This window comes from Hyaena hyaena, unplaced genomic scaffold (genome assembly GCF_003009895.1).
Source record: "Hyaena hyaena isolate Hyena2069 unplaced genomic scaffold, ASM300989v1 scaffold_95, whole genome shotgun sequence".
Classification (NCBI taxonomy): Eukaryota; Metazoa; Chordata; class Mammalia; order Carnivora; family Hyaenidae; genus Hyaena; species Hyaena hyaena.
In genome coordinates, this window is record NW_024080727.1 from 1,110,077 (window position 1) to 1,137,867 (window position 27,791).

General features: G+C 51.4%; 1 protein-coding gene across 2 annotated transcripts in view; it reads right to left on the bottom strand.

The window, feature by feature from the left end:
* Window positions 1–27,791, bottom strand: part of LRRK1 (leucine rich repeat kinase 1) — a 126,340-nt gene that overhangs the window by 12,606 nt on the left and 85,943 nt on the right. For both annotated transcript variants that reach the window (XM_039235056.1, XM_039235057.1), the window contains exons 15-28: window positions 26,488–26,652; window positions 25,569–25,741; window positions 24,416–24,536; window positions 23,735–23,894; window positions 22,990–23,266; window positions 18,352–18,523; window positions 15,437–15,600; window positions 14,055–14,194; window positions 12,029–12,278; window positions 8,273–8,439; window positions 5,732–5,929; window positions 4,051–4,328; window positions 2,003–2,197; window positions 950–1,101 (exon numbers count right to left, since the gene is read on the bottom strand). In XM_039235056.1, the coding sequence (XP_039090987.1) occupies window positions 950–1,101; window positions 2,003–2,197; window positions 4,051–4,328; window positions 5,732–5,929; window positions 8,273–8,439; window positions 12,029–12,278; window positions 14,055–14,194; window positions 15,437–15,600; window positions 18,352–18,523; window positions 22,990–23,266; window positions 23,735–23,894; window positions 24,416–24,536; window positions 25,569–25,741; window positions 26,488–26,652 (2,612 nt within the window). The remainder of the gene's footprint in view (window positions 1–949; window positions 1,102–2,002; window positions 2,198–4,050; window positions 4,329–5,731; window positions 5,930–8,272; window positions 8,440–12,028; window positions 12,279–14,054; window positions 14,195–15,436; window positions 15,601–18,351; window positions 18,524–22,989; window positions 23,267–23,734; window positions 23,895–24,415; window positions 24,537–25,568; window positions 25,742–26,487; window positions 26,653–27,791) is intronic.

Genomic DNA, 27,791 nt, shown 5'->3' on the forward strand with positions numbered 1-27,791 from the left:
CAGTATGGGGGAGCCTGGGTGACTCAGTCGATTAAACAGCTTCCAACTTCGGCTCAGGTCATGATCTCATGATTTGTGAGTTCAACCTCCATATTGGGTTCTCTGCTGTTGGCAGAGAGCCTGCTTAGGAGACTCTGTCCCCCTCCCTCCTGCACCTCCCCCTCTCTCAAAAATAAAAATATTTTTAAAAAAGGAACAGTATGGAGGTTTCTATAAAAATTAAAAATAGAAAAAGCATACAATCCAGTAATTCCATATCTGGGTGTTTACCTGAAGAAAATGAAAACACTGATTTGAAAAGATACATGCACCCCTGTGTTTACTGCAGCATTATTTACAATAACCAAGATATGGAAGCAACACAAATGTCCATCTATAGAATATGGATAAAGATGCTTCACACACACACACACACACACACACACACACACACGTAGAATATTACTCAGCCATAAAAAGGAATGCAATCTTGGCATTTGCAACAGCATGGAAGGACCTAGATGTATTTTGCTAAGTGAAATAAGTCAGAGAAAGACAAATAACATATGATTTCAATTATATGTGGAATCTAAAAAACAAAAGGAACAATAAAACAGAAACAGACTCATAAACACAGAGAACAAACTGGTGGTTGCCAGAGGGGAGCTTGGGTATGAGAGAATGGATGAGATAGGTGATGGGGATTAAGACACCACAAAACAACAACAACAAAACAACAAAAGCAAAGCCCTCTGTTGACCCCACCCCCAGCAGACACCACCTTTTCTTTGCTTCCCTTAAGTGCAAATGCATACATGCATGTCTGTTTGCATGGATTCAGTTTTCTCTGGAGTGAACTCCATCAGGCTTTCAACCCACTGTCCATAAACATCTCTCACTGTGGTCAGCCCTGAGTGTTCCCCAAGTCCATGGTCACCCCAACAAGGCAAAGTAAGCCTTGAGACATTACCTGGACTCCTCTTTGCCGTCCCAAAACACCACCATGTACTCCTGGCCCTGGGACGAGAAGAAGGCAGTCTGCTTCCCACAGGGTAGCCGGTACATGAATGTTGCAAAGGTTGGGTCCTTCATCTGGCTCACCACTGACAGGGCCAGTGGGCGCTGAGGGAGAGAGGCCACCAGAGCCGTGAGCAAGGGTCACTTAAACCAGATTGATACCTATCCTGCCCATGAAACCAATGGTCTTCAACAAGAGAGGAAGGTCTAGAAACTGCTCAAAACAAGAGGCCGAAACAACTTCAGGTGCTAGAGTGTCTGGGTCATCACTGTCGATGGCAGCTTGAACTTTGATTGTTCAGTTGGCTTAAACTCTAATATTCCAACCTCCATGCCTATGGACATACAATCTTGTAAAGAATTTTTCTCAGATGTTCTTTTACTCCCAATACATTCAATTAGTACCATATAGTTTGATAAATGCATTTTAACCTTGAAACCACTGGCCCATAAAATAATAATATGACTGGGCACCTAGGTGGCTCAGTTGGTTAAGCATCTGACTTCGGCTCAGGTCATGATCTCATAGCTTGTGAGTTTGAGCCCTGCATCAGGCTCTCTCCTGTCAGCAATGGAGCTTGCTTCAGGTCCTCTGTCCCTCTCTCTCTTTGCCCCTCCCCCGCTTGCTCTCTCTCTCTCTCTCTCTCTCTCTCTCAAAAATAAACATTAAAAAAATGATAATATGACTCTGGCTCTCATGAGCAAACTTGCTCCTCATTACTTTAAAAAGAGATACATACTTTCTCTCTGCTCTTGCACGGGGACTGTACTGCTATAGAGGGGCTGGTATGTTTTGCTTGCACAATGGTGTGACATTAAAGTTGGGGAGGGACAAAAAACTCATTATTCCTGAGAGTGACATATACACAAAGAAGATGAGTGGATGTATCTCTTTCTAGAAGGGGTGAGCAGAGGAGGGTTGCCCAGTTGTTCTAGATCCTTAGACGCAGACCCTCCACCACTGTGGCAGGAGGTGACTGGCCCCTGAGCCCTGGGTCCCCGGTACCTTCTCGGGCTTTGTGTCCCAGCACTCCATCATGAGTGCCTGCAGGCGATGGAACTGCACCTCCTCAGGCTGCCCCAGAACAGGGCGGATGCCTTTGGACAGCTTCTTGGCGATCTGAAGCTGGTGGTGGCCCAGTGCTGGCCGCTGTCCCGACAGCAACTCGTACAGCACCATTCCATAGGAGAACATGTCTACCTGGGCAAAGAGGCAAGCCAAGTCAGGTCCCCTGCCTGGGCCCAGCACTTCTCGGAAGCTGGCCCTGAGATGGAGGGAGCAGGAAGATACTGTTAGACAGGGGATCCTGCCCAAAGGGAGACAATCATCAATCCATCCACCAATGAATGCAACCATCATTTCCTACCTGTTGAAACATCTGGCCAACCAGATGACCATGCAACATTCGGTCCCTTTAGCCATCCATCTTTCAATCTTTCCTTCCTTCCTTCCTTCCTTCCTTCCTTCCTTCCTTCCTTCCTTCCTTCCATCATCCATCTATCCATTCATGCACCCAGTTGCCTGTCCTTCTGCATATTTATCTATCTATCCTCCTGTCTACCCATTTATCCATCTATCTGTTCTTCTGTCCCATTTACCTATCCATCCTCCCATACTTCCTTCCTTCCTTCCTTCCTTCCTTCCTTCCTTCCTTCCTTCCTTCCTTCCTTCCTTTTCCCTTTCCTTCCTTCCCTTCTTCCATCTATCCGTCCACCCATCCACCCACCCACCCATCCACCCATCCATCCACCCATATACCCACCCACCCATCCATCCAATTAGCACACACTGAGAACTTGCTAACTGGCAGGCTCTAGTTAAGGGCTCCAAGGATGCCATGCTCCTTTATCCTTGAGAACCAAGACAAGGTAGGAGAACACGGACCCTAGCTTAATGCGCTTGGTACTAGAACAGCAGTGTATGCAAATCACAAAGGGGGCGTGTCTCCTAAATCACAACATGTGGACTCCTCTAATTTTAATATTATCCAAAGGCCCAACAGGGAGAAGTTAGTACAGGCCTTCACAAAGGCCAAGAAATAACATGTTAGCAGGAGAATGGCTGAGACAGATCTGAGAATTTTAAATGTTAAGGTTCTGTTGTCATCTTAGTTTCGAGATGCCTAGTCTGTGTCACCTGCTACTTAAGCAGCTCTTATTTTTATCACTCTGATTTGCCTTTTCTATTTTGGTTAATAGACACAGGTAACAAGTTAACCCACACATGCTAAGGTCATCCTTCTTCCTGCTTTATTTGAAGGTGGTACAAACTTCCAGTTATAAAATAACATGGGGACGTAATGTCCAGCATTGTCATTTAGGCCATTCCTGAAGCAATTAGTCAATAACTCATCTGCAAATCACCAAGTAATGAAAAATTATAGACCAGGGGTGGGGGATAGCAGAGGTTTCAGTGCTGGGTGGTTAGGGCAACATGGTGTTTAGTTGCCCGTGTGGCTGCATCTATTTCAGGGAAGAAGGCAGACATTCAGCCATCAGGTTGGCGGAGGCTGGCTGGGCAGCCACTCAGGGAGCCTAGGCCTGTACTCCTAGGATTCACTCTCTTCTCCTGGCTTTGGTGATGCTGTCCCAGCCATCTCTGCCATTCAGTTCGGACAACACCTTGTCGACAGCACCTACAGGCAGGGAGCCTTTGCCATCCTTACTCTGTCTGCCCCTCACAAGCCCCCATGAGGCTAGTCCACTGTCTCTGGTTTACACATCTAAATGGCAGAGGCTAGGACCCAATTCCAGACCCATTTCTGTCTTGGACTGCATTGTTCACTGTGTGCCACTTTCACTATGTCTCTGAATCAAGGTTAGAGAATTCAGAGGCTAAAGCACCATTCCTGAAGCGAAGGAAAAGTCAACCTTGACATTGCTAGGTGAACACAGGCCCCTGTGCACTTCTGGCTCAAGCCACAGGGGGAGAGACTCGTGCCTGGGGAAACACAGAAGTCAGAGGCTGCCGGTGCCTGGTCTCACCGGTGCCTGGGCTTGGCTTTGGGAATGGGCTGGGTGGGCCAGGGGCTGGCAGTGGGCCAGGGTGGGTACCTTCTCATCATACACGATGCGAGGCCGGATCTCGGGGGCCTGGTAGCCGGGGGTGCCCTCCACGCCAAGTGCACCCTCATGAAATGATTGCCTTGAGATCCCGTAGTCAGATAGCTTGATGTTGATGTGGTCCTTGACATCCAGAGACCAGACCAGAATGTTGTCCGACTTCAGGTCACAGAAGATGATATTTTTCTTGTGCAGGTAGGCCAGGCCAGAGGCAATCTGGTAGGCTATTTTTTGGGTGAGCATGTGTCCCAGGGGCATAAAGGAAGAATCTTGGCAAAGGAAAAAAATAAACAAACTATCATTACAACAACAGTCTTTTCTAACCTTCTCTCTTCCCAGATACTTAAATTCTACTGACATTTCTCATCATTATCCCTGTTGGATGCTGGAGGAGACAGAGAATGACCTTCTGATGTGAAGTAGTATTTAAGACAGACATGCTTGATTCCCAGTATCTCATGTCTGGAATTGTTGATGTTTTTACTAAAACAGCAAGGAATTCAAAATTCCTAGACTTTACTGCAGGCCAAGTTTGCTATACTGTCAATGGGTAGGTTGCAGGAATAAGAGCTTCATTTTAAAAAAGCTTTCAGGGCGCCTGGGTGGCTCAGTTGGTTAAGTTTCTGACTTCAGCTCAGGTTATGATCTCACAGTTCGTGAGTTCGAGCCCCGCAGCGGGCTCTGTGCTAAGAGCTCAGAGCCTGTAGCCTATTTCAGAGTCTGTGTCTTCCTCTCTTTCTGCCCCTCCCCTGCTTGCACTCTGTCTTTTTCTCTCTCTCAAAAATAAATAAACATTAAAAAATAAAAGCAACAAAGCTCTCGGGGCACCTGGGTCAGTTAAGCGTCTGACATGATCTCACAGTTCATGAGTTTGAGCCCCGCATGGGGCTCGCTGCTGTCAGCACAGAGCCCACTACGAATCCTCTGTCTCTCTCTCTGCCCCTCCTCCACCTGCGCTCCCTCAAAAATAAATAAACATTAAAAAGTCAATGAAATAAATTTAAAAAGTTCTCTTCCATCGAGGGAGAAATGATTTGAGCTTAATTGCATTTCTTCTTCCTGAATCGAGATGGCTACCTCTCTCCTTCTGTCAGCTCTTTGGAATTTAGTTACCAACTCATTTCCCAAGGAAAATTATTTTAAAATTTCCTTAAAAAATAAGACAAAACTGACCCCAGTGTCTCAGAGTTTTGACAATGACGGACACGTGGCTGGTGGGCTTATGGGGTCAGGCTGCCGCTCGGGCCCTCCCCGGGCCGCCTCACTTGAGACCCTCAGCTGCCCCCCTCAATGGGGCTGTTCTCATTCTCCTTTTATAGGCCAGCAAACTAAGCACCAATTCACTGGATGAGGGCTGAGAACCAGGACTAGGAACATGGTTCCACTTGACTCCAAACCCTAAGCTTCCCCAGCCTTGCCAACAGCACCATACAGGGTGTAGACCTGGTGAAGTGGGTGTCTTCACCTGCAGGGAGTTGGCACTGTGAGCTGTTGGGGGCGCATGTGTGCTCTGCCCCAGGCAGCCAGGCCCGGTGGGAGGAGGGAACCCCCAGGGATATGGCTTCCCGGGGAACTGTGCTACCCACCATGGGCTCTCCGGCCCCCAAGGGGTTGATCTGGTGGGGCGGGGCCCCAGGCAATCCCCTTGGAATGTTCTGGGTGTGCCTAGTACCTTTGGCATTCTCTGACAGCACAGTGTTGAGGCTGCCCAGTGGGGCCAGCTCCAGGGCGAAGCAGAGCGGGTGGATGCTGATGCCGATGAGAGACACGATGCAGGGGTGCTGCAGGGCATGCAGCATGCTGGCCTCTTGCCGGAACTCTGAGAAGTTCTTCATGGCATCTGTAGCTCGCAGGTGCCTCAGCATGGTGTCTGTGGGGGAGGGCACAGCCATCAGCGCCACCCGGGGGGTGAGGGACACAGAGCACCGGCTGCTTTGCTGGAAGCCCACCTCGGGCCACTCAGGGGTCCAGCCACACTCAGAGGCACCTCATGGGGACTCGAGGGGCCAGAGGGCAAGATATATATTCTAAGGCACTTAACACATTAGTGATTGCAACACTGTCACCCAGAGTTTGGCCCCACATGGTGGCATTCCTGAGGCATTTCAGGCTGGTAGCAAACCTCTCCTCCTCAGGTACTAAGTCAGGCCCAGCACAGTTCCTGCCCCCTTGATGGAGAACTGCGCAGGTCCCTGTCATTGTCACATGGGTGTCACTCTCGTAGCCCTCGCCGCACCCCACTGCTGGCTACTTGAGGGTCATAGCTGTGGCCTATTCCAGTTCTGCATCCCTGAGTGTGGCCCGGAGCCTGGTCCAGTCAGCATGGCCAAAAGGGTACTGAGCCAGGTAAACGACTCTCTGTCAGCAGCCAGGACTGCTGAAGGCAGAAAGAACCAGCGCTCTCTCTCCTCAGCCAGAGAGGAAACTGGGGTTGTCACACGCCCGTGACACGTCACCTTGGGCCAGAGGAGCGGGGTCTCTGGGCAGTGGTGGGCGATCTCCAGTATGCACTGTAACCTGTTAAACCCATGGCTGCTACAACCCTCCCACACCCCCACCCACTGAGGGGCCTCTCCCATCAAGTGGGTCACGATGCTGCCCACTGGTCTGTGGCCAGCTCTGAAGTCACCGAGCAGGGTCCACCAGGCCCTTATCCTCTGCTGTCCCTCTCTGTTTCTCCCCTCTGTTCAGAATTGAGAATCAGGGATGTTTGGACATGGAGGTTTAAACAGCATGAAAAAAAAAAAAACTTGGAAGTTAAAATGCATCGGTTGTGCCAGATTTGTGTGCGGGCTGGCCAAATTCATTTTTTAAGTACAAAAGTTTTGTTTTTCACATGAGGTCTTTAACCCATTGTAAGTTTACTTCTGACTACGGTGTGAAGTCTGACCCAAGTCCCTGTCTCAATTAGGGAACACTCAGCCTTTCCCCTCTGACTCACGATGTCACCTCTGCTAAGCATCAGCTTCCCACCTCCCTCCCCCACCACGCACGCCTGTGTCTGTTCCCTCTGTGGGCCTGGCCGAGCCCCAGAGACCACTGGCTTCACGTCTGTAGGGTTCTAAGTCATGACATCTGTGGGGCAGGCCTCTCTGTCCCCTACTGTAGGATTGTCTCAGCTGTCAGCTGTCCTTGGGATTTTGTCATCTCATACGCATATTTTAGAATCAGTGAGATTTCCCTCCCTCTCTCTCTCTGTCACACACACACACACACACACACACACACACACACCCCTCGCTGGTTTTTAAATGGGAACTAAACTGAATGGTATATACTAATTATCTCTCAGTACTTTGTGGTTTCATCGCTGCCACGGGGACATTTTCTAGCAATGGGTCATTGCCGTGCATGGGAATGCTGCTGACTTCTGAGGTTGAGCTCACGTCTGGCAACTTTGTGAAACTCTTCCTGGCTCTCATTTTTGCCAGTGGATTTGCTTAGATTTTCTGTGCAGGAAGTCATTCTCTTCCCAGAGCAACGACGTGTCTCTTCCTTTCTGATGTTTTCTTTACGTTGTTCTAGGATTCTGCTTTTTCTACCAAGTGTGTAAATGACCTTAATGATCATAAAGATGAACGTTCTAGCCCAAGGACAGTCAAAATGTGAAACTCAGCTGGCTGGGAGCGAGGTGGCTGCCCAGCCCCCACGCCGGCCAGGTGTTAAAAGGTGATGGGTTGCTCTGGGTAGAGAACACCTCTGAGCTGTGTGCACGTGGTGTGTGGACCCAGATGTGCCAGGGCAAGATGGCATTCCCTTATTCCTGTGGGCAGGGGAGAAGTCACCTCATGCTGGCTTCCCCATACATTCATCCAAAGTATCACCTCCCTTCTTTGTGGAGATGGCCAAGAGGAGCCCTGCAAGGAAAGGGGTCCACCTGAGGGCTAAGTGTGTGCCCACCACATGCCAGGCCTGTGCTGGCCATGAAGCAAGCAGATGACGGGAACTGTCAGAATGGCCCATGCTCTTGGGGGCTTGTGTCCAGACAAGAAAAGAATTTCCCAAAATGATTTCTGGGCCTTGCTCAGCCTGACCTTTCGGCCTATCCCACATCCTGCCAGGAGCTAAGCAGGCTGGCCACCCAGGGGCTTCCGGTGGCCTTATTGACCCCCCCAACCCCCTCATTGCCACTCCTAAGGTGGCAGGGAGTTTGGACCATGGGAGCACATGCCTGAAAAGAAAAAAAAAACGACGTAGGGCCCTCCCTGTTCACCTGCTGGGACATTGGCAAAGTTCTTGAATTTCTTGATCTGAAATCGCTTCACTGCCACGGGCTGGCCTTGGTACCGGGCCCGGTAGATGACAGTGCCGCTTCCGCCTTGGCCCAGGACACTGCTCTCGTCCTCACTGTGCTCCAGCTTGCTGTTCTCCAGGAAGAGCCTGCCACAAACACAGCACGTGGGTCAGATCAGACCTCCCTAACTGCCCCCTTACCCAGACCCCTAGAGAGTCCCGCTGAGGTTGGCGGGGCTGGTCCTGGGATGGGTGGGTGTGAGGATATCTGTGGTCATTTCTCCCCACTGCAGGGAGCCATGGGTAAAAGCCTCCTGTGGGGTCAGACAGATCCGGGCTAAACCTTGGTTGTGGGCGGGTCATACGGCCTCCACAAACCTTCTCTGTAAAGTGAGCTCATAATAGAAACTGCCTCCTGTGTGTAGATGGTGGCTGGCACCAGGAAAGTGGCCTACCCACTAGGAAAACAATTCTTTTGGATGTTTTCCTCCAAAAGGTTCTCTGCTTTAAAATCAAGCTACATTTATCTACTGTTAGGTTAGTTGTTACCCTGTTTCTTTTTATTAAGCAAAGAATTATATGAGTGGAAATGGAGAGCTTCTTTTCTTTTTTAAAAATTTTTTATTTTTATTAAAAAAAAATTTTTAGGGACGCCTGGGTGGCTTAGTCAGTTAAGCGTCCGACTTTCGCTTAGGTCATGATCTCGTGGTTCGTGGGTTTGAGCCCCTCGTCGGGCTCTGTGCTGACAGCCAGCTCAGAGCCTGGAGCCTATTTCAGAGTCTGTGACTCCCTCTCTCTCTGACCCTCCCCTGCTCACGCTGTCTCTCTCTCTCTCCTAGAAATAAATAAAACATTAAAAAAAAAAGCTTTAAAAAAATAAAAAATAAAAAAATTTTTTAATGTTTTGTTTATTTCTGAGAGAGAGAGAGAGAAGAGAGACAGCATGAGCAGGGGAGGGTCAGAGAGAGAGGGAGACACAGAATCTGAAACAGGCTCCAGGCTCTGAGCTGGCTGTCAGCACAGAGCCCGACGCGGGGCTCGAACCCATGAACTGTGAGATCATGACCTGAGCTGAAGTCGGATGCTCAACTGACTGAGCCACCCAGGTGTCCCTTAAATGTTTATTTATTTTTGAGAGAGAGAGAGAGAGAGAGACAGAGAGAGAGAGACAGAGAGAGAGAGAGAGAGAGAGAGAGAGAGAGAGAATCCCAAGCAGGCTCTGTGCTGTCAGTGCACAACCCGATGTGGGGCTTGAACTCATGAACTGTGAGATCATGACCAGAGCCGAAATCAAGAGTCAGATGCTCAATGGATCAAGCCACCCAGGTGTCCCAAGCAGCCAAGAGGGCTTCTCACTAGCATGAGCAGTGTCTGCACAATCGATGGCTAGGATTTCACCCAAGGACAGGCAGTTTAGACCTCACTGGTCTGTGTGTTCTAATCCGGGCAAGGGGGAGATTTCTGTGGGGCTTTGGAAAGACTGCAAGTTCTTCCTGGAAGGGAGGGAGATGGAGAGAGATGATGGAAGGCATAGGGGGAGGGCGAGCTACCCTCCCACTTCAGGGCCTCCCCTGGCTCTGCTGAGGTCTATCTGGGTTCCACATCAGCTGCCTGTGCCAGAAGTACCCACTGGGGCCATTCTGGCCCCACAGGCCAGCCCTGCTAGGCTGGTGTTTCCCACTCCTTCCAGGAACAGATTCTTCAGCTGCTCAGACTTTGCACAGCTCAGCTGCATGCATTACACTCCAGGCGGGTGCAGCCGCACCCCTGGCGGCCCTCAGTGGTGCAGGGGAAGATGAGCCGGGCTGCTCTCCAAGGGTCCACCCCAAACCACCTGCCTGGGCAGTTTGGGCACATGGGAGCCCCCTAGGATAGGCATGGGAAGACACAGGACCATTGGGGCTCCCTCAAGGGCATTCAGTTAGGACTCCTGTGAGCTTGGAGGCCACAGGACAGGGCTCCCTGGATGCCGTGTAGCCACTCTCCCAACCCCCACCTGCCTAAACTTGAAGCACAGGGAGTGTGATGCTTCAGGGCCATGGTTGGGGCCACAGCCCAAGTTTCCAGTCAGCCTCTGCTGGGCTGGGAATCCTGTTCACATTGTTGGTCTTTTCAACTCCCAGCCAAGTACCGTCATTTAAGAACCACACCACAGCCTGTAATTAGACCCACACCAATAGGGACACCCAATCTGGCTTTCCAGACTTCATACAGTAGAGGCCACAGCCCAGATGCAGTTGGGGCATAAAACCTAACAAAGTTCAGCAAATACATGAAAATCCTAACATTTGGGGCTGCCTAACTGGGCACCCTCCCCCAAGAAATCTGATTCACACATATACAAAACTCTGCATGTGGTCTCTGAGAAGTGAGAACCCCTCACGTTGGAGTTCTAGGAATAAAGGGAGCTCATTTTGCAGAAGAGTGGCATTTTATTGCTCTTTCTACCAGTGAGGTAACTGGGGATATTGACAAGGGCTATGGGGAAGGGGACATCATCCAAAGTAGGAAGCAATTTCTTAACCTGATAGACTCATCCAGACGCAGGCTTTGGAACCCAGATTCTACAATATCTCAGAGTACTCTGCATGTATTCTTTGGGATATGGAGCAACTTGGAAAAATGAGAATATAAACATTCTTATCCCCACCCCAAAAAGTGTACTTTTCTTTGAAGAAGCCAGATCTACCAATCCTTTGAATAAAACAACAGGACTCCATAACTCCAAAATAGTTGGTAATCTCCAATATCAAATTGTCTCCAGGGAGACCATACCATAGTTTCTGGTTTCCACGATTACAGAAGATTCCATCTTTTACCAAGCACTTGGATTTTGTGACTGTTTCCTGTTGGATGGAACCTCAAAACATTCTCTATTTCTCCGGCATTCTTTGCCCAACCATTATCTTAGGTTATAGAGTAGACTCAACTTTAAGAACAGATTTAGAGGGGCTGCCTGGGTGGCTCAGTCCATTAAGTGTCTGACTTCAGCTCAGGTCATGAGTTTGTGAGTTCAAGTCCCACATTGGGTTCTGTACTTACAGTGTGGATTCTCTCTCTCTCCATGCTCCTCCCCCAATTGTGCTCTCTTCCCAAAATAAATAAATAAACTTAAAAAAAAAAAAAACCCAGATTGGGGCACCTGGGTGGCTCGCTCAGTTAAGTGTCTGACACTGACTTAGGTTATGATCTCGCTGTTCTTGAGTTCGAGCTGCATTGGGCTCTGTGCTGACAGCTCAGAGCCTGGAGCCTGTTTCAGATTCTGTGTCTCCCTCTCTCTCTGCCCCTCTCCCACTCGCATGCTGTCTCTCAAAAATAAACATTAAAAAAACAAAAAAGAACAGATTTAGGGGATCCAAATGATTGCATTTGCCAGGAAAGGAAAATGAGGCTGTAGATCTGGGAATGCCCCCTTCTTGAACGCCACCAAGGAGAATTTGCCTTCTATTCCTTGAGCCGGCAAGAAAATGAGGAGCCAGAGGGAATGGCAAGCTTAGCAGAAAGGAGCTCAGCTGATGTGAGGGAGACACAGTGTGGGGGATCCAGAATGGCTTTCCCCTCCAGGTGATCTGCTTAGCTGAGCCTGTTGTGCCCTTGAAAATGGCAAGCTGACAGCCTGGTTTGCTTCAGGCAGCCTAGGACAGGGACCTGAAGGTCACAGGAGACTGCACGGGAAGCAGTGGTTATAGCAGCCCCAAAGCAGGGGCTGGCCATGCAGTGCAGCACTGTGGCCTACCTGGCCGGGAAGTCGGTCATGAACAGCTCGGGAACCAGCTCCTGGAGAGGCACGGGGAGGTCAGGGTGTCTGGGGCAGGAGATGAAGTCCTGCTCAATGGCTGTCAGCACACAGTCTTCCATGTCGAAGTACTGCACACCCTCTGCTTTCTCACTCGGGTCAGTGTGTTGGGCCCAGGACGTCTCGCAGACCGGGCAGGGCACGTACTGCTCCATGAGTGGGGTCCCGTCGCTCTCCGTAGCTGTCAGGGCTGGATGGGGACAGAGCAGGAGATAGCTCACATGCGGTCGACTGCTGGGAGCACCCTGCAACTCCGGGCTGGGTGGGCTTTTCACGGGAGGGGGTCTGTGCGCCCCTGCCTGGAGTTCAGCCCCAGGGAATGGCTGAACCAAGACTTGGGTTCTCTTTTGGAGAGCGAAATCCTTCATCCCGAAAGACGTGCGTGGGGAAAGGTCAGGGATGTACTGGGCAGACGGTGGGTGGTCTAGACCCTGAGCCGGCTGGCCGAAGCAGGGCTGGGAGGTTGGGGACCTCTCCTGCACATCTGGGCCCTGAGAGGATGCGGCAGGCCCGGTCGGAGCTATGCCACGCTCCAGCAACCGAACCACAAACAATGAGGAGCCGTTCTTAAAATTAGAAACATAAGGCTTACAATTACTCCGATCCTTCCTAGAAGAGCAATGCAGGGGGAGAAATGAGTACAAATTAAAATAGACAGAACCTAGTCATTTTACCTGCATTGCCCCGGGCAGGAGACACACAGCTGTGCTGCCTCTGAAGGGAGGTGCAAAGAAACAGCCTCCCCTGTAGAGGAACCTTCAGGATGAGCTGATGGCCTGTCTTGTGCAGGGTAGGAGGGGGACTCCTAGAAGCTTCTGGGCACACCTGCTATCTGCAGCCCCACGTATAACACGTCCTCTTGGCTGGCGGTGGTGCGGTCTCCCGGGCAGCCCTGTCCCAGGTGCTCAGTGCAGCCCCTCCTGTCTCAGGTGATTATCTGATGCTCCCCCAGCCCCGCCCCCACCCCCCATATCTCCAGAAGCACCAGCTGTGGGGCCCACTGGTTGGCGGGGAGTCCCAAGCCCAGGGAGGCTCATATGGACCTAGAGGCTCCCTTGGATGGCCAAGCACACCCAAACTGCCTTCTCTTGGGCTTCTAAGCTTTTTTTCCTTGTAGGTCAGCTTTCCCACCAACCCTGGCAGGATCCCAGGCCCTGGTGTCCAGAGCCCACATCCTGCCATGTCCTCTGATGCTGCCTTGGGATGCGGCCAGCTCAGGGAGGTTAGAAGGCTGGCCCAGCAGGTCTTGGGGTCCAAACCCAAGATGGCTCTCTCAGCTGCCAGCCTTCAGGGGTTGAGGGCTCAGGGGAGGAGGCTGCCTGGTTGGCCCCAGACCGCCTCCTCTCCACAGGACACCCTGCGGGTTTGTCTCCACTCTGGTAGCCAAACAAACAGAGGGCCTCAAAAGCTTCACTTCAAAAGGTGTTTTCTTTGGGTGGATAGTCAATGAAGAAACTGATCAAAGGGCCACGTGGGTGGTCGATCACCTCTGGGATTTGAAGGTGGGGGCAGGCAGGAGAGAAAAGGGGGGGGGTCCTTGACAGGTGTGGCTCTCTCGCCTCCCCACCCCTGTGTAAGGGTTAAATCTCCATCCGTGGGGTCCCCCCAGGTTTCAGCACAAGCCTCACTGTGCCGACAAGACCCATGTGAAGTTCACATGCAGGGTCTTCTAGGACCACATGTGGTACCCAGGGTAGTCTTCCTTCTCACACACTGTGTGCAGCCAGGGGGCCAAGTCCTGTACACACGTTGTGGGGCCCGGGCCCTCGTCTTCCCCATAGCACCCACGCCCATGACCCAGTGAACTCCCCCAGGAACAGGATTCTGCCAAAGGGCCATTAGGACCTCTCTGGTTTCCTTGGGCTGAATCCCAGTGAGACTTCTGCTCCCCAAATAACATGCCCCATCCTGATTCATAAAGAAATATTAACATGAGCAGAGCCTTGGTTCAAGAACATTCTCTTACCAGGAAACCACTGATCGATCAAGGAATTGACGTGGTCTGTGATAAAAGCCATTGCAGAGAAGTCCCTCATTTCTGACTGGCAAATGATTTTAATTCCTCCGCTTTTTTTCTTTTTCCAGTTCACGTCTGAAGATTCCACACTGCAACCCAGATAGAAGGAGTCCACTGTGATCTGCTCGTGGAGGGCCCTGGGATGATCTCCTTGCCTCTAGGGCAAGACCTAAACCCACGGACCCCACCCCCCCACCCCAGGACCCTGTGCCCAGGCATGACTGTCAAGGGGACCCCCTTGTGTGCCTGACTCTGCCTTGTGCCCCCACTACTTCCCAACACCATGAGGTGGACGTAATGAGGACTTGGCAGTAGGGATGCTCAGGCTGGAATCAGGTTCCGAGGTGTGGCCTTGGGGAAGGGCCTCGCCTTCTCTGAACCACAAGGTTCTCATCTGCCAGGCAGCAGCTGTGAGCTTTCAGTGGGAACATCTATATGAAAACGCCAGGCACAGAGAGGGGCTCAAGTCAGGGCCTCAGAAGAAGATACATTACTCGTCTCCTCCTCTTCTCATGGAACTGAAGAATGTCTTGAAAAACTCATTGCAAATACGAAATGATTGTGTTTATTAAAACTGATTAAAAGTCACTTATTAAACCTCTTGAGTTGACTTCATGTCTTTCTGTCTCTCAAAAAAGTAAACAGGAAAAGGGAGCTAAATTATGGATCTTGTTATGCTGCACGTAGGATCGGGGCTGGGGAACCGGTGGTGTCGCCTGGGCCATCGTCACTTAGGACAAGGGGACAGGGCTAGATGGCTGCAAGGCCCCTGCAGATATTATCTAAGTGGCCACGGGGATGCGGGAGCTCAGTGGCCACCCACTTCCCTCAAGTCCTGGGCTGTGGCCACCACACCCTCCCTCACCTTTCCTGTCCTGCAAGGGGAAAGGAAGGAGGTGAGGAGATGGGGAGCCTCTGGATATTTCCAGGGGAGGGTCTCATATTTCTACAAGCTGCCATGAACAGCTGCTCTTGGGAACAGAACTCTGGACACCAAGTGGACAGTCTCCCAGGAGAGGCCCCCACAGGGCTATTTCCATGGCACTGGGTTGGCCCAGTTGTGTGGGTTCTCAGGTGTCCTACCTGAGGCGGCCCTATCCACTCATGCGTGTTCTCAGTCATGTGTGTTCTCAGGTGTCTCAGGTAGGAACACCTGAGGTGGCCCCGTCCAGTCGTGTGTGTTCTCAGGTGTTCCTACCTGAGGTGGCCCCATCCAGTCATGCGGGTTCTCAGGTGTCCTACCTGAGGCGGCCCCCGTCCAGTCATGTGTGTTCTCAGGTGTTCTACCTGAGGTGGGCCATCCAGTCATGCAGGTTCTCAGGTGTTCCTACCTGAGGTAGCCCCCATCAAAAGTGACCAGGAGCCCTTCCTGCCAATAGATGGTCTGATTTCTTTTCACTCTGAACGTACTGCAGCGATTTCTCTGGTTTCCCGTGAAGCTGTAAATGGTGACTTTCCTATGTCTGCTTTTAGTATTCTTCCTGTTTTCAAAAAGCTGAAAGACAGAGAAAAGATGCTGCTTAAGTATTCCAGCCTCCTCGCTGGCCCTGGACAGGGCTCTGCAGAGGTTGGCACGGCCCCATCCTGATAAATGACCCCCCATCTTTCCCACCCCCTCCTCCCCCACCATGCATCCTGCTGCCAAATTAAACACTGCATTATCTGACGGGTCTCCAGGATACTCTAGGAGCACATTTTCCCCAAAGGATTGATAATAGGCTTCTTCTGTTTAAATCTTTTCCCTCCCTGACTTTACGAGCAAAACTTTATGTTAGAAAATGTAGAAAATACAGAGAAATGTGCAAAAGAAAGCAAAACAACAACTTAACACTAAGCAAAGAGATTTTGGTATATTTTAATCCCAGATTTTTTTTTCTGTCTACATGTATGTTTAGAAAATAGTTAAGGCCATATTTTCTGACTTTCTATTTCTAATTTTCTAAATTTCTAAGTTTGTATGCTTTTAAAAACCTCACTTTTCCTATGCAATTAGTAACATATAAAATTCATTTTTCTAAAGCTCAGTATTTTGTGAAGTGTAGTAACTTCCTGGGGCATCTGGGGGGTTGGTTAAACAGCCAACTCCTGATTTTTGCTCAGGTCATGATCTCATGGTTCGTTCGTGAGTTCAAACCCCGAGTCTGCGTTACCAGTGCAAAACCTGCTTGGGATTCTCTGTCTCACTCTTTCTGACCCTTCTCTGCCCACGCTGTATCTGCCTCTCTCAAAATAAATAAATAAACTTAAACAATGAAAAAGCCTTATTTGATAATGAAGACTGTGAAAGCCAATGGAATGCGAAAAGTCACAAAATTTTCTCTGACATCAAGTGATTTCCTTAGTTCACAGTTTTAGCAGTGGGATTATTGCTTCAGAGGGTCTGAACACGCGTAGGCCCTGGATACGTACTGGGCAATCGCTTTCGAAATGATTAGACTGTATACACTCTGACCATGGTGTGTGAACTGTCTCATGGTTCCGGCAACACTGTGGCTTTACTCTTTGCTGATTTGAGAGGTGAACAGTGGCCAGCATTTTATCCTTGCTTGAATTTGTATGCCTTTGATTACTCCTGAGACCGAACTCCCTCTCATCTGAATTTCAATGGGACTTTCCCTCTCATTTTGAGTGAGGGGTGCTGCCTGGAAGGGCATCTACCCCCTCGCCCAGCTGGGCCCCCCATCCCCAACACAGAGCCCACTTGGGAACTCAGGCCTCCCACGATGACGAGGATGAGGACACTGTTGTGACCTCCCACTTAGAACGTGGAAAGAAAACAAGTTCAAAGGGAGGGCAGAGTGACCCAATCGGGACTGTAGATGAGCCAGCTCATGCACCCACTCTTTCCATCAGTGCACCCTGGAGGCCTTGCAAACAAGCACCCCTCCCCACCAATAACATGAGCCACAGCAGTTAGGATTTTCAGGCTCTTATGTGTATTTTTTAACATTTCAGTAAAATGGGGAAATCAAAGAATATCTTTTGCCAAGGAATTATTAATTCCGTAAGAGCTTTTTAATTGGAATGTGGTAAAAAATAGATTAATACTGAATTTAATGCCAGGTATTCAATAGTCCAAGTTTATGCCAGGGCACTCATATTGTAGAGTGGGTCAAAATCGCCTGGAAGGCTAGTGAAAAACAGAGCACTGGCCTCCATCCTGGAGGTTCTGATGTCGTGGGTCCAGGGTGGGCCTAAGAATTTGCATTTCTAACCAATTCCCATGAGAGGCTGCCTCTGCTGGACCAGGAACCCCACTTTGGGAAACAACACTCCAAAAAAATGCTACTTTCGTGTTACTGTTTTGCATGAAATTCACATTGATGGAGAGCCAGGATGCCTTTCAAGCACCCCAGGGGGAACCCGCTGAAAGTAACTTCTTGGGTTAGGTCTTCGTTGCTTCTGGACCAAGTTAAAGCTCTACACTCCTGGTTCTCAGGCTTGGCTGGATGGTGAAATAACCCGGCAAGCTTTAAAAACTGCCGACGCCTGCGTGCTGCCCTGAGAGATTCTAAGTCAAGCAGCCTGGGCTCTGTCCATGTCTGTTAGACGCTGCCCAGGTCCCTGCCGGCTTCTAGCGCACAGCCTGAATGGGCAAAACCAGGGTTCTAAAGCCATGGTTGTCCAAGTGCGGTCCCCACACTACCTGGTGGCATCACTGGGACAACGGTTAGGTATGCAAAATGCTGGGTCCCAGTCCATACCCACCTCATTGAAACCTCTCAGGGGGCCTAGCCATCATTGCTCTAACAAGCTGGGGATTTTTTTTCTTTTTAAGAGAGAGCTAGTACACACACGTGCGTATGCAAACAAGGGAGGTACAGAGAGAGCAGCAGAGAGAGAATCCCAGGCAGTCTCCGTGGCTGATGTGGGGTCCGTGAGATCATGACCTGAGCTGAATTCAGGAGTCAGACTCTTAACGCGCTGAGCCACCCAGGCAACCCTTCCAGGATTTTGGTGTGGATTGGTTTACAACCGCTGCTCCTAAAATGAATATTCTGAGCTAGTGAGTGCTGATTTGTCATTCGCAGAGTGGCTCAAATGGGTCTGCCAGCCTACAGAAGAGAAGGCAGCCGTGCCACGCTGGCCTCTTGGCCCCAAGTCTGTAGTTTTGCTGCAGGAAAAGGGGTCTCGCTCAAGCCCCTCCTGTGAACGGCCATCTCCTTCCCACGAGGGCAAAGCTAACAGCTGCCTCTCCATGCATTCCCCCTACCCCCCCCCCCCCCCATGCAGAAAAGGCAGCTACCTGGAGGTCCATCTCTGCCAGGCTGATCAGCATTCGTGCTATAAACCTTTGCCAGAAGCCAACAGGAACGAAGCTCATCTTAAACACTCTCTGGATGGTATTGGCCTTGGGGTGCCGCATTCCGTGAGTGTCCAGGCCAGGTTTGGATGGAAGGAGGTGTGGCAGAAGATAGCTGAAACACAACAAAGGGGACAGGTGAATGGTGCGGCCCAAGCTCCGCTGTGGGGCCAGGACCCCGGCACACATCCGGCTGGGGCACACTGCCCAGGTCCTTCCCCAGCTCCCAGCCTGAACCCCCCCACCCCCCCGCCCCGTGGCTCCGGGTCTTTGGGATTTTACTTTACAAAAAATTTTTTTAACATTCATTTTTGAGAGACAGAGAGAGACAGAGCACATGTGGGGAGGGGCAGAGAGAGACAGAGACACAGGATCTGAAGCAGGCTCTAGGCTCCGAGCTGTCAGCACAGAGCCCGATGCAGGGCTTAAACTCACAGACTGAGAGATCATGACCTGAGCCAAAATCGGCCACCCAACTGACTGAGCCACCCAGATGCCCTAGGATTCTAATTTTACTTTTTTTTATTTCTTTTATTTTTTTTATTTTTTTATTTTTTTTTTCTTTTGTATCTTTTTTTTTTTTTGCATGCCTTTTTATTTATTTTATTTTAGGTTTTGTTTTCCCCATTTATAAAAATTTTATTATTGCATAATTGTTTTGAGTATATAAGCACAATTCCAAAAGTCAAAACTATCTGGGAATGCTCTGTGTCACTCCCTCGCCTGTTTTTTTTTTCTCCTTTTTTTTTTTTTTTTTTTACAAAGAGTTTATTGTCAAGTTGGTTTCCATATAACACCCAGTGCTCATCCCCACAAGTGCCCTCCTCCTTGCCCATCTCCCCCCCCCCCCCCCCCCCCCCCCCCCCCTCCTCAGTTTGTTCTCAGCATTCAAGAGTCTCTCATGGTTTGCCTCTCCCCTTTTCCCCCACCATTTCCCCCCTTCTTCTCCCCCATGGTCCTCCGTCAAGTTCCTCCTAATCCTCCTATACGTGCAAACATATGACATTTGTCTTCTCTGCCTGACTTATTTCTCTCAGCATAACACCTTCAAGGTCCATCCATGTTGCTACACATGGCCAGATTTCATTGTTTCTCATTGCCATGTAGTATTCCATGGTATAGATAAACCACATCTTCTTGATCCATTCATCCGTTGATGGACACTTAAGGTCTTTCCGTGTTTTGGCTATTGTGGAGAGGGCTGCTATGAACATTGGGGTACATGTGCTCCTATGCCTCAGCATTTCCGTATCCCTTGGGTAAATTCCTAGCAGTGTTATTGCTGGGTCATAGGGGAGTTCTATTGTTAGTTTCCTGAGGAACCTCCACACTGTTTTCCAGAGGGGCTGTACCAGTTTACATTCCCACCAACAGTGTAGGAGGGTGCCCGTTTCTCCACACCTAGGATTCTAATTTTAGAAAGAGGCAGTAGTTTATGTGTTAAAAATAAATGCTCCAAGAGAAAATGAAGATGGGTACAGCAAATACACATATCAGGGAAGGTCCCTAAGGCGGCAACTAGAATATGCTGAGGGAAGACATGAAAACATCTGTAGTCATAAACCCGTCAGACATAGCAAATCATGGTTCGCTCTCTGTAAAGTGGGTTGTGATGGGGGAAATTGCTTAAAATTAACCTTGGATGGTGTAGGAAAAACAAATACAGCTGCATAGCTCCAAGGACACTGCAGATACTGGGGTCAGAGTAACGTTTTTGGCCTTCCAAGCTATTTATTGTTCTTGGACAGTTGAGACAACAGGATCACCTTCAAAGTCAGAACGAGGCTGTTTTTGCACAGAGGGATGGTTTATGAGAGCACTCTTGCTCATCGTAAAAGTGCTGAGTCACCGAGTCAGGGAGCCGTTCATGACTGTGGTCAGTTGGAAACAGCTGAAGCCTGGGGAGGTCCTGCTGAGGGCGGGCCTGAACACTAGCATCTTCTGTGTGTGTGTGTGGAGCCGTGAGGGCAGGCCCAGGGCGGCCCTCGAGTGTGCCATTTTCTTAACAAAGGCCTTGCCTTCAGCTCCCCTGATGCTTTTAAAATACATCAGTTTATGTCCAGTAAAATGTCTTCAGAACTTTCTGGAAGAGACCCTCGAAAATACTGTAGAAGCCTTAATCCCAGCTCCGTGTTTTCAGCACGTGGTATAATTGTGTTGAGATTCTACCTCCCTGACATGGGATGAGAAAGGACACCTATCCCACAGGGCTGGCGCTGGATGGACAGGGGCTGTGCAGGTGAGGCCCAGAGGGGGCGGGCAATGAAGTGTTAGGGTTTTTTTAGCCACTTCAGATCTTGAGTGAAAGGACCTTCTCAATCACCTCTCCTACCCCCGGCCTTCGCCAGCAGGACAGCCTGATTTATTCCTTCATGTCCTGAAAAGTCCTTGTTATCTATCTTCTCCGCATCCCTCCCCCAAGTGGGAGGCCCTTGTCAGTGCCTTGCATGACTGGTTCCACTTCTGCCGCCCACACCACACTCGGCTCAGATCTTACACTGCCCACGTCCTTGTAGGGGTGACAGTGAGTGGAATGAGTGTGCTCTGGGCACAGGAGCCCCCCACAGGCAGCATGGCGCACCCAGAGCAGGGGCTCAATATTTCCAAAGGCAGAGATGACTCGGAAGCCGGCATGGCAAGTGAGGAGATCCAAACTGGAAACGAGGCTCTTTTCGAGGTGCGTGGTCAGGGCCACGGACACCTGCTAACCTGCCTGGGAGCAATTACTCATTGGGAAAGGCCAAACCAGGGGATGATCACAGCGTCAGCAAGATGGGGGTTAAAGAGGTGAACTCTTCATGTGCCTTTTGAACGTAAAGCCGCGAAACCTGGGCAGGGCAGAAACCTGGGCAGGGCACCGGGTCTGTACCCAGGAGCTGGCTCACTCACGCTGCATCACCGTGGCTGCCCTAATGGGACGGGAGCTCTCAGAGACGGTCAGTGGCATCGTTGACCAAATAGAGGCTTATGCGCAAGGAGGCGGAACTTAGCCTGGAGCACAAGGGAACCATTATACCTGTGCTGAAGTGGAAACTGGACAGACATTCCTGGCTTTATATGGAACCAGATGCCACTTGCTAGGAGCACTTAATGCAAAGGAAGAGGTGACAACAAATAGTACTGATGACACCTGATGTAAAGACACCAAGTGCAAGAGACACCTTGAATACTCTACATGTATTATCTAACTTATTATTATTATTTAATGTCTATTTATTTCGAGAGAGAGGGTGAGAGAGAGAGAGTGGGGGAGGGGCAGAGAGAGAGGGAGAGGGAGAGAGAGAATCCCAAGCAGGTTCTGTGCTGTCAGTGAAGAGCCGAACTCAGGACTCGAGCTCCTGAACTGTGAGATCATGACCGGAGGTGAAATGATGAGTCAGCTTAACTGACTGAGCCACTCAAGGACCCCAACATGTATTATTTAATTTAATCCTCACAACAACTGCAATACTAGTTGGTAAAAGGATTGCTCCCATTTTACAGATAAGGGCAAGAAAGGCAGTTGGAGTTTGTACTCAGGCACCCTGGCTCTGTGGTCTGACCTGCTGTGCTATAAGCCTCTTTGGAGACTTGGCCATGGCCTGGCTGATTGTATGGTTCACTGGTACATACTTGTGTGTACAACTGACTTGCTCTTTTTGAGTGCAGGTATTCCCTCCTTTCTCTGTCCTGTCGATAAAATGTCCAGAAAATTGTCAGATTTTGGTAATACTGTCAACTCGGAGGCTGCCTCACGTTGCATGGACCAAAGTTCAGGACATCCCCTGGGCCATGGTACCTTTTGGACTTTCAGTTTCTCTTTGGGGTTTCTCTTTTTGACTCACTCATGGCCACTGGCGGGCTGGAGGAGGCTCTCTCCTATAGTTATAAGGTCGAGTGGCTATCTGGGTCGTGCCTCAGGCACAGTGGTTGAGGTCTGGCTCCCAGGAGGCCCCAGTCTATGCAGGCAGAGTCTCTGGGCTGGCCGCCCAGGCTCCAGGCTGGCCTCCCAGGAGACTCCAGTGGGCATCGTCCCAGAGCTCTAGGGTTAGGGGGTGGGTGGTGACACGGTCTACAGCAGGTGTGTGGATTTGGAGTCCTGGCTACTGGATCTGGGGCAACATTGGTATTAGACCCAGGAGGAAATGGCTGAGACTAAAATTAGGGCAAGGAGGCCCTGAGCACCCAGCTGGTTTAGATGCATCACTAGCTCAGGCTGTGAGTACCCTGCCCCCAGCCCCACCCCTGCCCTCTCTGCATTTTGAAGCCAGGCTGCGCAATTAGTGTACATACCCTCATCACTTACCCCGTTCATATTCACCAAATGCCCAAGCAGTCAACCCTCTAAAATGTGAACTCCCTTTCCCCCGCCCCCACAATATCTTTAATGCCACTCTTGCATGTTTTCCTGCACTTTTTCAATAAATGCATTTCTCTGAATCCCCTGAAAAGGGACAGCCATGGCATAGGAAGGAGTAGCCAGACCAGGCAGGTGGGTTCTCAGTATGGCCCATCCCTGGAAATCTCGTTCAAGCCACCAGTGCCCCCAGTCCCAACTCCTTCCTCCAGGGAGCAGTGCGAGTAGCCCCGCCCAGGGCTCACCTGTCGTTGGCCACAGGCAGGGCGATCTCGAACTTGGCCAGGAACTGGAAGTACTGCTCCTCCGTCTGCTGTGTGAAGCCGGTCCCCACCAACAGCATCCTGAGGTCCTCTGCCCGGATCACCCCATTCTTGGCCACCGAGCGGGAGCCCTTGATGTTGAAGATCCTCTGCAGACATTCGGACAGCCAAATGGGGTCGAGAAAGTAGAGGTTCCTCAGGCCATGGCTGGTGTCCGGGAAGTGAAGCAGGGTGCCGGTCTCTATGAGGAAGCTGATGGCTGCCCAGGGCGGGGGGCGGGGGGGGGGGGGCGTTGGGCAGGGAAGAAGCGGCATCAGACAAGGGATGAAAGGGACTCTGGGGTGGCCTCATCGGGAGAGGTCCAGGTCCCACATCTTCCTAGGAAAGCAACCAATGCTCCCAACACGCATGGCCCTTTAGATGGTCAGCTGCCCAGTCTCCTAACTCTTGTCCAAGTGCTGGGCCAGCTGGGGAGCCCCAGTCCTCGATCTCCACCACTAAGGATTCCATCTTTGCAAACTGGCCTGCTTGTGACAATTTTTTTTGTGGCCCCCAAAAAACAACTACCCAAAGTGCTTTGACAGCCATTGGCAGACACCCCTGTGCCCGCCGCAGCCGACCTGTGCCGCTGATGGCTCCCCTCCTCCCCTAGCCTCCCCCAGCCCCCCCTTCCCCGCCTCCTGTGGCCTCCCACCTCCCTCCCCACTCCCACTGCCCGCCCACTCACCCGACTGCAGGTCCTCGTAGTCTTTGATGTCGTTGTCCGGCGTCTGCTCCACCAGCTGCTCCAGCTGCCTGTCCGTCAGGTACTGCACATCGTCGCTCAGGCTGCGGCGCTGCTGCTCGGCCAGGATGGCCTCCTGGAGGCTCAGGTAGCTCCTGGGGATCTGGGGGACAGGTGGGTGGCTGGGCCCCTCAGGTCCTGAAGCCTGCCCAGCCCTGCCTGCCAGCCCCTGAGGCCAGAATAGGTAATTTTTTTTTTTTTAAAAAAAGCTTGTTTGTGTATTTGTTTGTGTATGTATGTATGTATTTAATTTAGAGAGCACGCAGAAGCAGGGGAGGGGCAGAGAGAGAGAGACTGAATCCCAAGCAGGCTCTACACTGCCAGCCGGGTGTGGGGCTCAAACTCACCAACCATGAGATCACGACCTGAGACTTGAGCCAAAATCAAGAGTCAGACGCTTAACCGACTCAACTGCCCCGGCGCTCCCCCCAGCCCCGCCAACTTCCCCCAGGTGAATCTCTTCTCTCACTGCCCCAGCCCCTTGCCTTCCCCTGGAAAACTGCTCTCGCACAGCACCTGCGGACCCAGCATTCTGTGTTTTACAGCAGGGAGGGAGGGAAGTTCGGACTCCCAATGAAAACGGAGGGGCCCCTCTGGATTCCATCGGAAACGCCAGGTACCCACCAGCCTCCCAGCGAGTCTCTGGCAGCCGATGGTGCTGCCCACGTCCTTCATGTTGCACGTGACATGGAAGATCAGCTGGCGCAGCCCTTCCTGGCCTTCCAGACTCTTGCAGGAGAGCTCGCTGCGAGTGTAACACAGAAGGCAGTCACTCATTACATCTCTTGACCCTCTGATAAGCTCTGCAGTGTCTGTTTCCCCAGGTTTTGTCCCTAATGCTGGCAAGTCAAGGGAGCTCATGAAAGGTGGGCACAGAAAAATGTATCCGGGTCTCTCTGGGAGCAACGCGTTAGGAGTTCTGTCTGAGTGTGCCCATTTGACAGAGGAGGAAAGTGAGGCCCATGGGTGCAAGATGACCTCTAAGGACACAAGCTGGAAAGGAGCAGACTTGGTGTGGACCCACGTGTCTGGCCCAGACCCAGGGCTCAGGGGTGTACTCAAGGGCACATGAAGAGTTCCTGAAACGCTGCATCAGGATCAGCCAGATCCCACATTCTGAGTGGGGCAGAAGTTGCCCCAGGCTGCCCCCTGCAGCACAGTCTGCAGCACTGCACCCAGAGTGAGGGAACCCAAGAGACCTCAGCGGGGCTTTAGTAACGCACACTTGATTCCTATGAGAGAATGCTTACTTCACTTGCTGGGCTTGTTTTATCATCTGTGAAGTGGGCACAACCATCCCTATAACTTACAGGGTTGTCGTGAGTCCAAGGTCAGAAGGTGAGAGAAGTAACAAGCCCGGGGCACCAGTCTCACTGGCGCTGGCCAGGACCGCTCAGTCCCAATGTGAGGGCCAGGACCTGTCAGTCTTGGTCAGAGATCAGCAAATGTGATGCATGGTGCACGAGCTCCTATCTCCTGGTCCCCTGGGGGCCGTGCACACTCAGCACTGGCCACAGGGGCAGAGGGGACCAGGAAGGAAGCATGGAGTGGGTATGCCCAGGCTCTGCCCTGACAGTCCTCTAGCGGTTCCTTGCCCTCCCCAGGGCTGAGTCTGTTCTGGGGGCTGAGCCTGGAAGGGGTCCCAGAGGAGCCCAGTCCCCCTCTTGGGAGCCCCCTGCAGGCAGATCCCAGTGTCCCCAGGGAAGACAGACACCTGAGGAAGCAGCAGCGCCAGCCACAGCCTCAGGGACAAGGTAGGAGTGAGCAGGACACTCACTGTAAGTGTTTGAAGGTGATGTCCGGGAAGCCCGTGGCCCTGGACCCGGAGGGTGAGCGGCACAGCGCCAGCACATAGGCGCGCAGGGTTGCGATTCTCTCCACTCGGAATTTGGTTTCAATTAAGTCCAGGTGTGTTCCGACCACCAGCACCACAGCGTTGGGGGCCTTGGCCTGCCAGAGAGAACCCCAAGGCTGAGCTTCAGAGCCTTCTGCTCCACGAAGGGACCAGGAAACAGCTCCCAGGTGTATGGGGGAGCTGATGCTGGATGGCACCCAGGGGGGCACCCGCACTCCTCTCTGCAAAACCTGTTTGGCACTGAGGGGTTCCATGAAGCACCCCAGAGGGCCTGGATTTCTGACCCCTCCAGCCAGCATGTCATCTCCCTGGGGCAGTGGCCTGAATCTAGGCTCTCATCACCTTTTCTCATGAGAGGGGAGCTCTGTTCTCCTTTTGGGTTCAAGGGTGGGGGGCTCTTAAACTTGAGGTAGAAGAAAATTTTACAAGAGCACCACCAACCATCTGGCTAAAGAGGTTTTTTGCTTTTTTTTTTTTTTACAGCGAGAGCGAGAGCGAGAGCGAGAGAGAATCCCAAGCAGGCTCCATGCTCAGCACAGAGCCTGATGCAGGGCTCAATCTCGTGACCACGAGATCAGGACCCAAGCTGAAATCAAGAGCCGGGCGCTTAGCCAACTGAACCATCCAGGTGCCCCTGGCTGAGGAGGGTTTTAAGTGTTTCACTGTGACCTAGGATCCTGGGTCCCCTAAAAACCTGCCCAAACGCAAAGTGTTTCCCCCGGACCATTTCTTTCTTCATTTTTCTTGTTTTTCTCAGTGAAAGTGGCTGCTTCAGGGAGGTGGTGGACCCCTGTGATGCCCTGAGGACTGGGAACCGCAGGGCTGGCTGGCGCCTCCTCACCTCGATGTTGAGCAGCCAGAACTGGAGGCTGGCCACGGCCTCCTCCCCCAGCGCCAGGTTCCAGACCACCACATATAGGGCCTTGTCTGTGAAGAAGCACTGATTGACGGTGGCCATGCTGGCAGGGCCACCGATGTCCCAGACGGTGAATTCCACGGACTCAACCTGCTTGAGCAACAAGGGCAGCAACAGGAGGCATTTAGGAACCAAGGCTGTATAGTCAATCAGATCGAGAGAACTGATCACTGCAGATGCTGGGCTCGGGGCCTAAAAATGGCACAGCAGTGGAAGGGCTTTGCCCCTCCTGCTGTTTGTCTCAGGAAGCCAGTAACCCAAGGGAGGGAAAAGTGCCCAGCAGTGTGGAGGTGGACTTCTAGAAGCTTCCATCTACCCTTGACAGAGCAGGGGGGTGGGGCAGGCCCTCCCTGGATGGCTGGCTCCCGTTTGTGTCCACCTGATTCTGCAGAACACTGGGGCACTGTCCGGCCTCTGTGTCTGCTGCAGACAGTCAGGAGACATCCAGACTGGGAACCCCGTGCTGACGTCAGCGCCCACGCCAAGGCTTAACCTCCATCTGTGCAAGGGCGAGGCCAAGGAGATGGGCCTCCGGACTTGAGTAGGCCAGAGGGCGGCGCCCACCAAGGATGATGGGAAGCTTCCCCGACGTGGGAATAAAACAAAAGATTAGCTGTAGTGCTGCCGGGAAAGGCTGTGTAAACGGTGGTTTCTCTATCATTCTATGAGCTAAGGGTCTGGCCCCACCAGCTAAGGCTGCAGTTTTCTGTAGCAAAGAATCATTTCCAAGATGCTGCATTTTGGCCTCCAAGACAAGGCTTGCTGACCTGCTTTTGCAAAGAAACGAAAATGGCCAGCTGCTCTAAACTGGCGGAGGGCCCAGACACACAGGACGTTACGGGGCTCGGCGTGTGAAAGATCAGATGGTTGTCCTTCCACTGAAGGAGAGGAAACGATAATAATGGCAGAAAGGAAGTGGGGGTCAAGGGACAGGAAAAATGGAAACTGCAATTCACCTCTCAGACCTCAGACAATCATTTGCTAAAAGAATGGCCAGGAGAAAGTGATTATGAGTAGATTTGCTTAAAAAACCAGGGGAGAATCCAGAGATCCTGGCCATTTTAGTGAACCTATGAACATAAGGCAGTTAGATTCACTCCTGGGACCTTCTGAAGGTGGTAGAGGGGCTGGTATTGTTTACTGTTCTGGCACTAACAGGCGGGACTCTGCTCCTCAGAGGACCAGTTTCTGAGTCTGTTAAAACATACAGCCTAACTGCCTAACGACCC